Source organism: Phocoena phocoena, chromosome 15, assembly GCF_963924675.1.
Source record: "Phocoena phocoena chromosome 15, mPhoPho1.1, whole genome shotgun sequence".
Taxonomy (NCBI): domain Eukaryota; kingdom Metazoa; phylum Chordata; class Mammalia; order Artiodactyla; family Phocoenidae; genus Phocoena; species Phocoena phocoena.
In genome coordinates this window covers 64,398,625-64,415,926 of record NC_089233.1, presented here as the reverse complement: position 1 = coordinate 64,415,926, position 17,302 = coordinate 64,398,625, and the positions used below count along the sequence as shown (strand labels likewise).

General features: G+C 41.7%; 1 protein-coding gene across 2 annotated transcripts in view; it reads left to right on the top strand.

Annotated features, from left to right (window-relative positions):
• The first annotated feature begins 3,148 nt into the window (after positions 1 to 3,148).
• CPNE1 (copine 1) overlaps positions 3,149 to 17,302 on the top strand; it is a 37,051-nt gene continuing 22,897 nt past the window's right edge. The window contains exon 1 of one of the 2 annotated variants that reach the window (XM_065892618.1): positions 3,149 to 3,241. Coding sequence is in view for 1 of the 2 variants with exons in the window: in XM_065892617.1 (XP_065748689.1) it covers positions 11,319 to 14,093 (2,775 nt within the window). In the remaining variant the exon portion in view is untranslated. Of the gene's footprint in view, positions 3,242 to 11,318; positions 14,094 to 17,302 lie in introns of those variants that run through there. The other variant, XM_065892617.1, reaches the window with a different exon arrangement.

The window sequence follows — 17,302 nt, the reverse complement described above, 5'->3', positions numbered from 1 at the left end:
CCAGGGCGGCTGTCCCCTTTGGTTGGCTGGGACAAGCCATGGGGGTGACCGAAATGGACAGCAAGCTAACAATTGCGGTTGCCATATACTGGGCCTGCCGTTTGTTTACCTCTTTCATCTTCCCGTTTAGCCCTTTGGACTCTCGAGGCCTCCTCCCGGTTGTTAAAGACCTTGAAGGCCGTATCTAATAGGACGGCAAAGGGAATTTGGGGTCCCTGTTCAAGTTTTTGGAGTTTTGTCTGATATCAGGTGAAGCTTGGCTGGTAAAGTGAACGGCCAGAATAGCTAGTCCCTCTGGACTCTCAGGGTTTAGGTTTGTGTATTTATGCATAGTTTCAGCTAAGCGGGCTTGAAATAAGGTAGGGTTTTCAGAGAAGTCCTGGGTTATTTCATGAAGTTTGTTGTAAGTTACTGGCTTGATGACAGCCTTTTTCATCCCCTCAATTAGGCAGGTAATCATGTAATCTCAGCGGCCTTGTCCTCGTGTAGGCCCTGTGTCGGTGGCCTGATATGTCCAATTTGGTTCTGTGTCAGGGACAGCCCCAGGTGGATGGGCATTGTCAGGGGTGCAGGCATGTGCTTCATCTGCCCAAGCCCACCCTAGGGACCAAATACAGGACTTTTCCTCTAGGGTACAACAGGTGGTCAAGACAACATAGATGTCCTGTCAGGTCAGATCGAAAGCCACCGCGAGTTCCTCTGAATTCCCGAATAAAATTGGTGAGGTCCTGACCAAAAGATCCCAATTTAGTTTTGATTTGTGACAAGTCAGACATAGGCAAGGGGATGTGAACTTGAATAGTGCCCTTTTCTCCATTGGCCACCTCATGGAGAGGCAAGAGATTTTCAGGGGCTTGAGGGTGTTCAGATATGAGGCACCTGAACGGGGGTGGGAAGGTGAGAGGGTGTCGGGATAGGAAGGGGAATGGTAGGAGGGGAGCGGGTTAAGAGGAGTGCGTGGGAGATTAAAGGAGGGATGTTGGAGAATATCTGTGTCAGGCTTCGAGGGCAGAATTTGGAGAGGCATATGCGACAGGTTTGTCATAATTTGGGGTTTTGTGACAGGGCCATGAAGGCCTGAATGTCGGGGACCTCAGAGTCATTCCCGAGTTTTGACAAAAGAGATCAAGCTGCAGGATGGTGTTATAGTTTAGGGACCTGTTGAGAGGCCAGACCTCCTGATCCGGAACCAAATGTAGGAGCGAGTTTGGAAATCAAATTTAATCCAATTTTTTTTTTGGCCACACTGTGCGGCTTGTGGGAGGCTTTGGGGATCTTTGTTCCCAGACCAGGGATTGAAACCGGGGCCACAGCAGTGAAAGTGCGAAGTCCTAACCACTGGACTGCTAGGGAACTTCCAAGTCCAATTTTTAAGAATACATCCCAAAGGTGAGTCAGCAAGAATAGAGGGTGTTAGACCCATATTGGACCTTAACCAGGCACAGCGTCTACCGAAAAGGCATCTCTAGAGACTTCCCAGTAGCGCAGTGGATAAGACTCCGCGCTCCCAGTGCCGGGGACCCAGGTTCCAGCGGCAACTAAGGAGCCCACGTGCTACAACTAAGGAGCCAGCCAGCCGCAACTAAGGAGCCTGCCTGCTGCAACTAAGACCCGGCACAACCAAATAAATAAATATTAACAAAACAAAACCAAACAACAAAAGGCATCCCTAGAGGGAAACAGGCCTCATGCCCTGTCCGCGAGGGACCTGAGGTTGCACTCTAGACTGGGGCTACCCCCGAACAGAGGACTTCTTGAGGCACCTTCTGTCTGACAGAGGCTTCCTGAGGCCCGGCCAATCACCCCAAGACCAGGAAGGGAAGCGGGTCTCGGGCCAACCCAGAGGGGGAAACTCTGGTTTTGTGGCGACTCGTTTGAAGTACCTGGAGATGTTGATGGATCAGGATGCACGGTCATCAAGGGAGGATGTAGAGAGAAAGGGGATCTCACAGTGTGCCTGGATTCGCCCCAACGAGCTGCTGCTGCCGACTGCGCCAGCCGTTGGAAGTGAGGAGTCTCAAGGCTAGGGCCAAAGGACACTGCCACCCCATCAGGCAGGAATGGTCGCTCAGTATGGGACCGGGTTTTAGGTCTTCGGAAGAGTCGCCTCGGCCAGGACGCTTTAATCCCCGGTCTCCAGGGACCTCAGGCCATAGTCAGTGTTGAAGAGGCGAAAAGACCGTTTCCAGAACGTACCCCTTAGGTCGACAGCGAGTCGGAGTCCCGTCCCGCAGGCCTTTACCTCCCGCCGAGGAGTAGCCCAGGCTGGGGACCTTCAATTGCCTGGAGTCAGTAGGCTGATCGCTACGTGGTGGAAGACAGATCGGAAAGGGCAGAGAGAGCACCCTACCCGCCACTAAAATGCCGCGGAGTGTGGTGATGGGGATGGCAACGCGGGCGGTAAAAGAATTTACTGAGCCAGGGACTTCCCTGGCAGTCCAGTGGTTAGGACTCTGCGCTTCCACTGCAGGGGGCAGGGGTTCGATCCCTGGTGGGGGAACTAAGACCCTGCATGCCGTGGTGCGGCAAAAAAAAAAAAAAGAAAAAAAAAGGAATTTACTGAGCCAGAAGTGAGGGTACAAGTAGTTGTGGCACACAGGCTTAGCTGCTCCTCAGCATGTGGGATCTTCCCGGACCAGGGATCGAACCCGTGTCCCCTGCATTGGCGGACGGATTCTTAACCAATGCCCCACCAGGGAAGTCCTGGATTGAAATTTTTAAATGGGAAAAAAAGAATCAGATTTTGGTTCTTCTGTCAGGGCATCATCAGTAAAACTAGGCACCATTTTGTGGTCCATTTAATCCTCAATACAATTCTGAGAGGTAGGCAGTATTTCCCTCCTTTCGCAGAAGCTCGAAGAAGTGAAGCAATTGCACGAAGCCCAACGCCAGATACTGTTCGGATTCCAACAAGCAGCTTCACTCCCTTAAGGCGGAGCTACCAAGCAAAAGTCGCCGAGCTCCTCTGCCACAAACACAGGCAACTTCCGGGAGCTACCCGAGAACCTCCGCGCGCTTGCGCCGCCCCACCCCGCCCCGTGACGTCAACCATTCCATCCCGCCCTTTCTGGAACGCGGAGCTGCTGAGCGGGCCGGCGGCCATCTTGTGAAGCGGCTAAAGAGGTGGTGGCTGCTGTGGGCTCCGGGAAGCCGTTCGGGCTGGGGCTACCGACCGCGGGGCGGAGGCACTCGCGCGGGGGGTAACTCGGGTCTGGGTTCGGGTGCCGCGCAGCTCTCCCCGGTAAGACTCCCGCAGCCCCGGAACGGGCGGGGCTGTGCGGGGCTCGAGCCGCCCCTTGGTGGCCCGGGGCGGGGCCTTCGGAGGCCTCGGAGCCCGCCGCAGTGAGCGCCCTACGCTGAAGGGTCGGGGCATGGCTGCGAGGGGCCTGGGGCGCCGCTTGTGCCTCTCGGTCCTGAGAGGGTGCAAGTAGGACACAAGAGAGGAGGAGCCTGCCTACCGAAGAGGGGACGAGGCCGTAGCGAGGACGCCCCCGTGGTCTGAGAGGGAGGAGGCCAGAACTGGGTGGCCCAGCGGCCTGCGAACGAACGGGAACTGCAGTGAAAATACACTACATCCCGAATGAGCAAGATTCTCTATGCCCCCATGTGGGGCAGAGGTTAACTGTGCCCCGAAGTGAGGAGATAATCGTAGTGAGGACACTCCCTCCACCGGAAGTGGAATGGAGGCCCCGGTGGCCTACCAGAAAAAGGGGACTACAGTCTCTGGACACACGTGGGGGGAAGGAGCTGTAGTCGGTGCTCTCCCGTGAGTGTAGGAAGGAAGTCGGAATTGGCCGCCTTCTTGGCCTTAAGGTGGAGGCGGTTGCAGTGAAACGCTTCCAAAGCCCAGCGTTGGGGCGGGGCTTACCCTCCGGGGTGTCGTTAATTTGAGAAGCCGGCCCCGGTAGCGTGGCGTGAGTCCGCCTCCCGGGCCTCTTAGTCCCCGAGTAGGGAGGGGGCTGCTAAGAGCATCACCTTTACGCGTCCCTTGAGAGAGAGCCTCCAGCATCGGAGGTCCAATGGGATGTGGAGGCTGGGTGATTTTGATGGAGAGTGAACTGAGTTTCTCTTTTGAAGGCTGGAGGTGGTAGTTTTCGGCCACGTGAAGTGGGTGCGAGGGGCTTTGAGAATCTGCAGGTTCATGACGGGGATGGTCACTAGTGCAGGAGGCTTAGCTGCTAGATTGTAAGTGCATGGACTGTATGTGTGCTTCCAATGTGTGATTTATAGTGAAAAATTTGAGCTCCGGTGAGGGTTATTCTCGGTTATTCAGCCCTGAACCTGCCGAGAGTTGTATACTGAAAATAGCAGGCTCCGTAAGAGAGGTTTCTGGATTCTAAAACCCTCCTTGACTCCGGATTCCCAGAGATGACCTAATGTAAATTGGGATAGTTGGCAGGAACCATTTTATATTATTTAAGACTAGGGTGATGCCAGTCAATATAAGCTACTAACAAAAAATGATTGCAACTGAAGGTTTTGTTGAAGGAGAGACTTGTGATGAGTATTTCTTTTAGAGCTTCTTGCTTGAATGGTTATAAATGGTATAATTTTTGTAAAATGCAGTACTAGCAACATGAATTGCCTTGGACTTTGTTATCTAGTTTACATTGTTAATGCATTTCAGAGCCTTTGCAGTTGAAGAAAAATATCCTAGAAGTCTGGACGTATAGGCCGTTCCTGTTGGATTTTGTTTTTTAATTATAGAAATATAATACAAGACTGGTTGTATTTGTTTTTGAAATTTGGTAGTTTTGATAGTGTGGAGGATTCTGGATTTAGTGGAAGGAAATTGTGCTCAGGCATTTTCCAAGAATATTAAAACAATTGGGAAGAACTGTTACAGGTGGTTAAAAAAATTTATGGTAATTAATATTTGAAGAAAAATGGCGTGTTTATATAAAAGTTGAGGATGTGCTTAGTATTAATACTGGAAAAAAATGACGCAGGGAATGCATTTTTATATCATTTATATGCTTGATTATATATTGATTATTTTGTTTATGGATTGTGCTGCATAATTTCAATTTTTCTTATGTTCATATCTGTTAGGTGAAAAATGTGAAGCTTTAGAAACCATTGTGGTAGTTACTTGGAACATACTGTTATGTGCTAATATCAGAAAACTTCAGGCTTCTTTCACTTTCTTTGACATACCAAATGACTTGATTTTTGCGTGAGTTTGGGGGTTGTTGGTACAATCTGTAGATGTGAAACTTGATTTTGTGGGCCAGTGTGTTCCAGGTGCTGAAATCCACTGACAACGTTCATGCTGTTTTTATTCCATTTTGTAGATAGTCACGCCATCATTTCAGTTGAATATTTTCTTCTGTAGATGAGATAGGAAGAACTGTCAGTAACCGTTGCACAAAAGATGTTTTTAGATATCCCCCCCTAAAATGCAGGGACTGTCATCCATTTCTGTAATCTTCTGCCTGGCCCATAACTGCTTGATGAATATTTGTGAATAAGTGAATATTGTTAAGTGTTTTAGGTCAACTAAGAAAAATCACTCAATCTTTAGTTTTATCAGATTTTACTACCACCACACACATACATTTTGGTTTGCATAGAGTTTAGTTCATTAAGTTTAAAGCCTTAAAACCAGTAGTGAGGGTGAATGTGGTTGGCTAGGTTAGAAGAAATATTGTTTCTTTGAAGTTTAAAGCAAGTAAGATAACGAACATTTTTGTTGGCATTTGGGGGGATTGAAAAATAACTTAATATTGTAGTGTTTTTGGCAAGAGAATAAATATCTTATTTAGAAATGTCTTTTGATTTGCTGTCTTTGAATACTGACTGGAGGTTAATGGGAAAGTTGAGTAACATGCTATCAAAGGTTTATATCTCCCTCAGTATCAGAAGAATTGTTTTATTAAGAATGGTCCCAGAACCTGAAATGTGTTCCATTTGGGGATGGGGACAAAATCAAGTTGATGAAGCTGTGTTTTTTTCCATAATGCATACCATAATATGATTATGCTGCTTGTAGCATTGTGCCCATTATGATTGGTTCTCTGTTGCTCATCTCTGTGGTAAACATTTGAAGGGTGATTGTTTCTTTTGAATCTGAAGAACTTAGGTCTGCTGTACCCTGGTTCTTGTTGATCAAAGACTTACTATTGAACAAAGTTAAAATTCACTTTTGGATGTTTATTACCAAATGAAGGGTGGAAATGGTCAAGTTCTGATTTTTGCCTTGGCTTCCTGGTAAAGAGGATTGTTGTCAGACATTATCCTGCAATTCCAAGTTTCTGGAATGGCTAGTATTTAAGAAAATCTGTCTTGTCATAATAATATGCTAAACTTTTGTAGTAGCTTTTTGTAATTGTGCATACATCTGGAATTTGTAAGAAATAAAGCCATTATGTGGCTTAATTCTCAAGATAAAGTGCAAAAGTATACTAAAGCTTCTTGTCTTAGATCTTCTGAAGTACATCAATGGATTTAATGGCAAATCAAACCCATTTTCTCTTTCCGTTATGCTCTCTGAATAGGTAAAACATGTATTTTAGGTGTTTTGTTGCTTAGGATTGTTTCAGTCTTATCTTTCTAAAACTCACCAAAGTTTAAAGGTGACTGGAGTGAATTTTTAAAAGTCACTGGAGTGACTGGTATCCTACATTCAGTTGCTAGCTGACAGAACGCAGGAATAAGTAGGTTCCTGGAAAATAGTGATACTTCTATTAAATTATTGTGCCCCTTTTGTTGAAACAAAATACTTTTGTTGAAAACAGAAGTATTTGAGTTCTCAATTTCTATTTGAAGGAAGAGCCATAACACCAAGAGTTGTGAAGTTCTGGCTGCTAACCTGAGCTTTCTGTGTACTTTCCTTTGGCATGGGGTGAGATGTATCTTCCCTTGTGCTGAAATAGAAAAGATTAACAAATTTATGACTAGATTGATTTTGTACTTTAAATTGAATGAGTTGAACTAGGGATTTGCTGAATTCAGCTGGGCCTTTCACCTTTTCTCCTTGTTTAGTAATTTCTGGCAACCCTGTAAACATTTTAGGGAGTAGACCTAGAATGTTTTCTTTGGGCTTAACTGGCTGACCCCGAACTTGTTCCTCTCCAGTGGACATATGGTACCTTCTTGGATCTGGAAGGAAAGGGGCTGAGGAACCTGTTTCCCTTACCTTCAGGCCATGCGTCCTGGCCCCACACCAGACCTTTTGAATTGGAATCTTCAGTAGGAGTCATCACAAGTGTTTAACTAAAAAATTACCCTGATTCTGAGGCTCATAGAGTTAAACTTGTACATTTAGAAAAAAAATACTGCAATAATTCATGCTCTTCCCTGTTGAGTGTAAACTTTATGTAAAGCAAGCTTTTTTCTGTTTTACATTTCCCTTTGTGACCCGTTAGATAAACTACTAGATGTGGTTGTTTTTAAATGAAGACTTAAAATTCTAGATTTAATTTAATTTAAATTCTAGATTTAATTTAATTAATCGATCTAGAGGATCGATTGTACAACATTTAAAAGATTAACACAATGCTCTGGGCTTCTGAAGGTGTTGCTTATGACATACAGCATAGCTTTTTGTGGCAAAACAATCTCACTGTTCTTTAGTAACTTGAGTGGTTGTCCAGGTGATGTTTAGCTTGTTCTTTAGGAAAAGTTTGGAGTAATGCTAAAACGTTTGAATATGTCTTTCTGGTGATGAATATTAAGCTCAATGGTGGTATCCTGATCTTGAAAGATAGTTAAAAATAAGCATCATCATTCTAAGTAGATGTCTATGGGTAATCTTATACCTAACAGTGACAATTTTCTTCTACTCTTTTGAATATAGTTGTCTAATCATTTGGTCATATAAATTGCTTGTAAATTGTTCATAACTTCACTAGTTTGGGAGAAATTCCAGTGAAAGATGAGTGACCTGTTTTTACTTTGGAAGGACTCTTAATATGCCGGACTTTTTTTTTTTTTTTTAACAAGTTTCTTGGAACCATTTTGGTGTTAGAAGAAAAAGCACTCTTCCTTAATATATTGAACTCTAGTGGTTTTAACCAGGAATTAGTCCTTATAGGCCAGACCTTTCACTTCACTTATGTTTTTTTTGTTGTTTGATTGCTATTTTGGTGCAAAGGAAAATATGTTGAACGAGTAATTGCAGTAATTTCCATGAATATCCTTGAATTGATGACTTAATTTGTCCAGGAACTGTTGCTATGTGAACTTGTGCTTTTTCATCAAAAATTTGGTGGGAACCTGAGGAAATAGGTCGCCGTTGGACTTGTGTTATGGAATTTTCTGGACTGGTTTAATCATCAAGTGATTAAAGCAATTACCAGCTGTGAAGCCGATCTTTATGACTGTTTTAGTTTTCGATTGATTCTTTCTTGGGCTAATTTATGACACATTCTTGATGTATGTAAATACATAATGCTTTGAGAGAAAGCAACTTGAAAGCAACCAAATAATAAACGTGTGGGATTTTGGTACGTCTTTTTTTTTTTTTTCCTAATACATTGTAATGATGTACTCCGGTGGTTTCAGACTCGCCCTTTAATATACAGTTCAGTGTGGCCTGTGCGTGTTTTGTGTTTCCTGCATTGATTTTTGCCTCCATTTATTCTCTATTGCAGTCTAAAAGTTGGTTTTAATTGGTTGCCCACAGGATTGACTTGGCCTCTACTTCTTGTTAAGAAAATACATCTCTTGTTTTATCAGGTAAGAGATTTTGAATAGAGGGTTTATTTTTATACAAAATAAATTGAGATAGCTTATTAAATAACATGAAAGTATGTGTAATAACTAAATTGTGTTTTTTTGTTTGTAATAAGCTTATTTGAGGGATGGGAGAGGGGTGGACTGGGTGTCTTGAACAGTTGTTGCTTCCTTTGGGAGTCAATTTTCTATGGATGCATTTCTTCTGCTGAATTCCTGATTATTAGGCAGTAAGTAGCTGTTTTTTCCCCCTCAGTAGCATTCTAGACTAACTACAAATATGGGTGCTTGTTATTGGTACGGTTTTTTAATATTCCTTTGCGGAATAGGCATAGAAAATGGGTCATGTTTTAGAGTACAAATTGACTTTAGGTGGAACCTTAGTGATTGGAACCTAACTTCTTGTTAAATAACTAAGGTAGGCTCAAGCAAGATAGGTTGAAATGACTCATCTGTCAAACAGGTACTTTGTAGCAGAATAGCATATCTTACTTCACGTTCTTCAGAACCTAAAAACTCTTCCTGTTTAGATGACTTTATGAATAAATCTTGTGCACTGCTTTGGTTTACTCAGCCCTTTTCTAGATGGTAATTTGGGCAGACTTTCAATATCATGTTTTCACTTGTACCTTCCACTAAATCCCTTCCCTCAGCTGCAGATGGTTTGAAGACTTAATTGTGTAGGTCACTTTAGCCCTGTGCTTAATTCTTGGGACCATATCAAATTTCCATTTTATTGTGCTAATGCAGACTAACATCTCTCTCTCTCTTTCTCAAGTTTTGGGGATCTAGATTACCCATGATGTTTCCCCCAGTTAGTGATTAAGTGATTTTTGAAGTTGAACGGAATGCTATCTCATCTTTGCGTACAGCCAATATTCTAGAGTTAGTAAGGAGTGAGAATTTGATTCAATGAATCGGAACCTTCTTGATGAACTTCTTAAAGACTGCTAAATAGTAAATAAGGGCAAAAGAGTCTGTTGGTGTGACGTTTTTAGTATTAATTTTTCTTGTTGACGCTTGCAGACCAAAAATGGAAAGCTTCCCCTGCCCCTTCCCAAATTTCTAATGTTTTATATGGTCTCGTTTTCTGTTTGCCAGTCCATCTTTCTGGATTAAGTTTGAAGGTGGCTTTTATTTTTGTGTATGTGTGTGTGAGAAAAGTGTAAAAGCCAAACAATATATTACTCTTTTGTGTGCAGCAATTGTAATATTGAGATATAATTGCAGATTTTGTTGCCTTAAATTAGTATTCATGTAATATTTGACATTGAAAAACTGCTTTCACGGAGTTATAGAATTCTTAGCGCTTGGAGCAGGAAACTTTGCTCTTCTAATGTTCTCATTTGAAAAGTGATGAAACCAAAGCTCAAATAATTTATAATTTTGCTAAGATCACAGAGCCAGTTTAATATAGGTTTATATTTAAAAGTTGATTTTAAAAATGGCTTGGATAACACCCTTTGTTGTTAACCATATAAATTTCAAATTAATATTTTTTTCAGTCGCAAGAGTTTGTTTTGGATTACTTTATACATGGCTGCCCTTCCATTTACTCTTAGAAACCATATGAATTGAAATACTGAAATTGTATTTAAGTCTGGGAGAAACTTTTCTCTTTTGATTATATCAAAATGGACATTATCTACAGAGATTAGTGAGTACCCAGAAATTCCACAGGAGTTATTTTGGGTCACAACCACTGAATAAAGTTCGTACACTAGTTCAAAAATAAAAAAATCCCTCTTTTTCATTATCAGCCCTCCCCATTTTATTAAATGGAGGGCATGAGAATGAGTCTTTGGACCTGGGTTTTAATTAAAATAGCCATGGTGAATGGCACTGTAACCAGGTTCTACTTTTTGGAATGATGACTACAGGTAACTGATATTTTGGCTGTTTTACTCAGTATTTCTTCTGGATACTTAATATGTATTAACCTTATATGTAATACGTAATTCCATATGTCATTTTCTTTAATAAGTAAAGCTATTTCTTTAATAAGTAAAGTGGTTTCATCCTAGGATGAAATATGAAATCAGTTCTCATTTGAGACTTGAATCTGCTTTAGTGTTAAGTATTATTTGAAATTCATTATTATTCCCGCTTTGTTTCTGTTGTTTTGAGATTAAGCCATATAAAATGATACCAGTAATTCTACAAAGTTGTCAAAACTTTATAAGGAAGATGCTGAGCCAGTTTTAAATATTAACTTTGATACATCCTTTGTATCTTTTCCCCTGTAGACTTTTAAACTTTGTTTCCTGATTTGACTTACACATTTCTTTTAAATCTTATTGAATAATTAGTGGTCTGAATGATGATATAATTGGTGATTTTCTTGTCCTATGGTTGTTTTTTCCTGAAATTTTTGAGTCTTGGGGCTGAACTTCTAAGTGTTTTCAGAATTAATGCCTTTTGGATGTTGAAATTGGGTTTTACATTGTAAATGGCATATAATATTCAGTTTTTAGAATATCCAAATTTAAAAAACGACATTGCTTGTGATAGTTTGAGGGAATACTTGAGGGCCTAATACGGTAGATGGTCATTCTTGTAGCTGAAAACTTGGTGTGATAAACAGGAGTCTGACCTGGCCGTTGCCTTTTCTCATCTGCAGGTGTGTGTGGTTTCAGCGCAGCATGGCTGTGGTCATCCGTTTGCAAGGTCTCCCAATTGTGGCGGGGACCATGGACATTCGCCACTTCTTCTCTGGATTGACCATCCCTGATGGGGGCGTGCATATTGTAGGGGGTGAACTGGGTGAGGCTTTCATCGTTTTTGCCACTGATGAAGATGCAAGGCTTGGTATGATGCGCACAGGTGGTACAATTAAAGGGTCAAAAGTAACACTATTGTTGAGTAGTAAAACGGAAATGCAGAATATGATTGAACTGAGTCGTAGGCGTTTTGAAACTGCCAACTTAGATATACCACCAGCAAATGCTAGTAGATCAGGACCTCCACCTAGTTCAGGAATGAGTGGCAGGGTAAACTTGCCTACGACAGTACCCAACTTTAATAATCCCTCACCCAGTGTAGTTACTGCCGCCACTTCTGTTCATGAAAGCAACAAAAACGTACAGACATTTTCCACAGCCAGCATAGGAACGGCTCCTCCAAATATGGGGGCCTCCTTTGGGAGCCCAACGTTTAGCTCAACCATTCCGAGCACAGCCTCTCCAATGAACACAGTCCCACCTCCACCAATTCCTCCAATCCCAGCGATGCCATCTTTGCCGCCAATGCCGTCCATTCCTCCAATACCAGTTCCTCCCCCGGTACCTACATTGCCTCCTGTGCCTCCTGTGCCCCCAATACCCCCAGTCCCTTCTGTGCCACCCATGACCCCACTGCCACCCATGTCAGGCATGCCACCCTTGAACCCGCCACCTGTGGCACCTCTACCTGCTGGAATGAATGGCTCTGGAGCACCTATGAATCTGAACAATAACCTGAACCCTGTGTTCCTGGGTCCATTGAATCCTGTTAACCCTATCCAGATGAACTCTCAAAGCAGTGTGAAACCACTTCCCATCAACCCTGATGATCTGTATGTCAGTGTGCATGGAATGCCCTTTTCTGCAATGGAAAATGATGTCAGAGATTTTTTCCATGGGCTCCGTGTTGATGCCGTGCATTTGTTGAAAGATCATGTAGGTCGAAATAATGGGAATGGATTGGTTAAGTTTCTCTCCCCTCAAGATACATTTGAAGCTTTGAAGCGAAACAGAATGCTGATGATTCAACGCTATGTGGAAGTTAGTCCTGCCACAGAGAGACAGTGGGTAGCTGCTGGAGGCCATATCACTTTTAAGCAAAGTATAGGACCTTCTGGACAAACCCATCCCCCTCCTCAGGCACTTCCCAGGTCAAAATCGCCCAGTGGGCAGAAAAGGTCAAGGTCAAGATCACCACACGAGGCTGGTTTTTGTGTTTACTTGAAAGGGCTACCCTTTGAAGCAGAAAACAAACATGTCATTGATTTTTTTAAAAAGTTGGATATTGTGGAAGATAGTATTTATATTGCTTATGGACCCAATGGGAAAGCAACGGGTGAAGGCTTCGTAGAGTTCAGGAATGAGGCTGACTATAAGGCTGCTCTGTGTCGTCATAAACAGTACATGGGCAATCGCTTTATTCAAGTTCATCCAATTACCAAGAAAGGTATGCTAGAAAAGATAGATATGATTCGAAAAAGATTGCAGAACTTCAGCTATGACCAGAGGGAAATGATGTTAAATCCGGAGGGGGATGTCACCTCTGCCAAAGTCTGTGCGCATATAACAAATATTCCCTTCAGCATTACCAAGATGGATGTTCTCCAATTCCTAGAAGGAATCCCAGTGGATGAAAATGCTGTACATGTTCTTGTTGATAACAATGGGCAAGGTCTAGGACAGGCATTGGTTCAGTTTAAAAATGAAGATGATGCACGTAAGTCTGAACGCTTACACCGTAAAAAACTTAATGGGAGAGAAGCTTTTGTTCATGTAGTTACTCTAGAAGATATGAGAGAGATTGAGAAAAATCCTCCTGCCCAAGGAAAAAAGGGGTTAAAGATGCCTGTGCCAGGTAATCCCGCAGTTCCAGGAATTCCCAGTGTGGGAATGCCCAGTGCGGGAATGCCCAATGCAGGAATGCCCAATACAGGAATGCCTGCTGCAGGAATGCCCGGTGCTGGAATGCCCGGTGTGGGAATACCCAGTGCGGGAATGCCTAGTGCGGGAATGCCTAGTGCAGGAGGTGAAGAGCATGCCTTCTTGACTGTAGGATCTAAGGAGGCCAACAATGGGCCTCCATTTAACTTTCCTGGTAATTTTGGTGGGTCAAATGCCTTTGGACCACCACTCCCTCCTCCAGGATTAGGAGGGGCCTTTGGTGATGCTAGGCCTGGAATGCCTTCAGTTGGAAATAGTGGTTTGCCTGGTCTAGGACTGGATGTTCCAGGTTTTGGAGGTGGACCAAATAATTTAAGTGGACCAGGATTTGGAGGGGGCCCTCAGAATTTTGGAAATGGCCCTGGTAGCTTAGGTGGCCCCCCTGGCTTTGGAAGCGGCCCTCCTGGCCTTGGAAGTGCCCCTGGGCATTTGAGTGGGCCTCCAGCCTTTGGCCCTGGCCCTGGCCCAGGCCCAGGCCCAGTCCATGTTGGTGGTCCTCCTGGCTTTGGATCTAGTTCTGGAAAACCAGGACCAACAGTAATCAAAGTACAGAACATGCCCTTCACTGTGTCTATTGATGAGATTTTAGATTTCTTTTATGGCTATCAAGTGATCCCAGGCTCAGTGTGTTTAAAATACAATGAAAAAGGTATGCCCACAGGTGAAGCTATGGTGGCTTTCGAATCTCGGGATGAAGCCACAGCTGCTGTCATTGACTTAAATGACAGACCTATTGGCTCTAGGAAAGTAAAACTCGTATTAGGGTAGCTGTTCACATCAGTTCTTCATAGGGTAGATATAGTCTTCATAGTGCTGTGATTAATGCATTCAGATTGTTTTCCTAGTGTTTTCAGGTTAGAGCCTGTGGATTGTTTCAATTGCATATAGATTGGTTTCCATAACATAGAGCATTGGTTTACTGTTTACAGAAGACTCACTACCAGGATAAACATTGCTGTATGTTACAGTAAAGCTGTCCGGAGAGAACACAAAAATGATTTTGGCATACTATTAGAGAAACCATTTGTAAAACTCAAATGACCACATAAAGCTTATCCAGGAGTCTAGATTGGTTTTGTTTTATACCATATGGGGTGAAGAAAATAGAAATGTCAATAGAGTTCATTGAGGGTGCTCTTGCCAGCTGCTGAAAAATAGAAGCTGGCTACTCTTGGAATTTGGTTTAAAGCTGGACAGATTTGCTTTGTTATAGGGTCAAAGCTTTGTCTAAAGTCCTCATTTTCTTTAAAAATTGAATAAAATCTCTGTATACAGATTCACTGTATGTACCTTTATTGCTTCTTGAGGGTTCTTGCTGTATAGACAGTCCTGAAGTTGCTGCTTTATTTGCCTAATTGACTCATTTGTAAATGAGCAGAATTGTTTTGTTGATGTTTTTCTAATATAAAACTCCACACTTGGTTTGTGCTATAACCTTGAACTTTGATTTCTAATGTCAGTCACACTTAAAACTGTGTGGAATAAGACGTTTGCCACAAAAATAAAATATGGAGTCCTCTACCTACCAGAGCCTTTTTGGTTTGACCGCCAAGTTTTAGTCAGTTTAAAAATTGTTCATGTTGTTTGGATGGCATCAAAAACCAGAAACCACTTTTAATGGTCATTGTTTAAGATGCCTGATTTGAAGTCTTGCCCAAGATGGACTGATGTTCTGGCAATTTCCTTCTGTCCCAAATTTATGTGAAATTTTGACCTGTAACTAAACAAAAAGGGTCCATTCATAAGAAAGCATTATTATATATAGGTCTTTAAAATTGTAGTTGAAATTGTTAGCTTTGTTAGCAGTAGTGTTAACAGAATAAAAGATCCATAAGTTGGTCCATAGATCAATATATATTTAATCCTGTTAATTGGAGGCTTTTTGGTCTAGTTGTTTGATCAGGAGCCTGGTTACAAAAATTCCTTATACAGAGTACAAGTGCAGCTGCCAGAGGGGAGAGAATTGAGGCTCCTTGCCCTTTCATACTCTGGCATTCAGGACTAAGGCAGGAGGACCACGTGGGTTCTGGTTGGTGAGTGTCCTTGTCACGAAAACATTTGCCTTACAACGTCCTGCTCACTGCCACAAAAGGCTCTACTTATAGTTACTTTTCTTCTTAGTTAAAATGCTCTAAAGATGTGTCACATTATATTATAAACATGGAATGGGAGATTGGTGAGATACGAAAAACAAATTTTGTCTTTTACATGGGCCTCTGTCTTGGTTTGAAACATCCCCAACATTTCCTACAAATCAATTTACTTACAGAGGGGTCAGCCTTTTAAAAGAAATATTTTCTATTTAAGAAAAATAGTGCCTTTTGGGTGTTGCAATTCAGTGGAACACTGAAATACAGCGTCGTGTAATTTAGAGTTAAGAGTGGCAACAGTTCATTTGTGTGCTAAGATTTGGAAAGCTTTTTCATCACTACAATCTTAGAGGATTGACAGTACAGGATATTTTGTTTAGGGAAAGGATTATTTAGACTTTCAAAGAAGAAATGGCTGTGTTGTGGGTCTTTTGCTAATTCACGAATACAAATTTGCTTTGACAGATAACTAGGTATTGCCTCCTCAACTAAAAAAGCAATATGATGTTTGTATATGCTGTTCAATTTAAGTTTTCTGTTAAGTAATCATTTCTCATTCCAAAGACAGAGTGCAAAAAACTTCAGCGCTGCTTGGGAGTCTTATTTCAACTGCAGATTATTTTCCCCATTGGAAAGCTGACTATTTTCATTTTAGAAAAATGGGTTGTTTGAAGATGAAAGTCTTTTTATCTTTTTTCACAGTTTATTTTGGTTATGTGTTCATACGTTCTTATTAAATATTTCATATACTTTATTGCAACTACTTTGTTATTTCTACGTTTTAGATTAATGCTGAAAAGGAAAACTTGATTTCATTGTTCATCAAATTAAATAAATTAAGAAAATAGTGGTTTGTGTAGAAATTGGAGAGAATTGTGTTTCATATTTGGTTGAATCACAACAGTGCTTCTCTTGTTGTGAAATGTAATTAAATGCTTTGCCCTCTGGTACTTGATTTTTGTGTATCTGAGACTTATTAACATAGTGCTAACTGCTAAGCATACTGTTCACCTTGTTCTGGGCATTGGAGTTTGACTTTTTAAAAATTTCCTGAAAATATGTTCTGTGCAACTATTCATACCTCTCTTACCTGCAAATTTTCTCGTAAGAACTAGGTTTGGGGTGAAAATTTACATTATTTTCTCATTTGCTTTGTATGGTATGAAGGATTTGTAAAGCTTCGCTTAAAGTGGTGTGTATTTGTAAACACTATCATGATATTTTCAATCTTATGTGTAAATTTTATTGCCTGTTTTTGGTGTCTCTGACATTAATAGAAGAGAAACTTTTCCATTAGGTTTAAACCTTCCTCCCCACCCCCCATTTTTTTGTTTGCTTGGTTTTTTTTTTTTTTTAGCTTAAAGGGTTAGAGAAATCTACAAAATGTATTTTATAAATAAGCAAACTTGTAAACTTTTCCTGAACTTTAGTGAAACAGTTGGTAAGCAAAATTTGGAGGTGTGTTCTGTGTTTCCACTGCAGTTTGGATGTATAATTATTAGTGGCTTTTTTTTTTAATGCAACACTGTTAAGTGAAATGTAGTTTCTAGCTTTGTGCTCCAAGTTGTCAAAGCATTGTTAGTGGAAATTCCATTAGGAAACTTTATTCAGAATTTCAGAGAGGTAACAGTGTAATTAGGTCAGTCTTAACCCACTGGATGAAAATCTAGGGCTGTGTATGGAAGTAAGCAAACATACATTTTGGGTGGAAATAGATAAAAATAAGGATGCACGAAAGCCTTAATCAAAGTCCCTGTTATTGGATTCCGTCATTGTGTAGAGGTGTGGGTCAAGGTTTAAAAATAAATCCACTCATCAGTTGAAGAACACTTTAAAAATGTGTAAAGAAAATGTAAAATTGCTGCTAGTCAAATC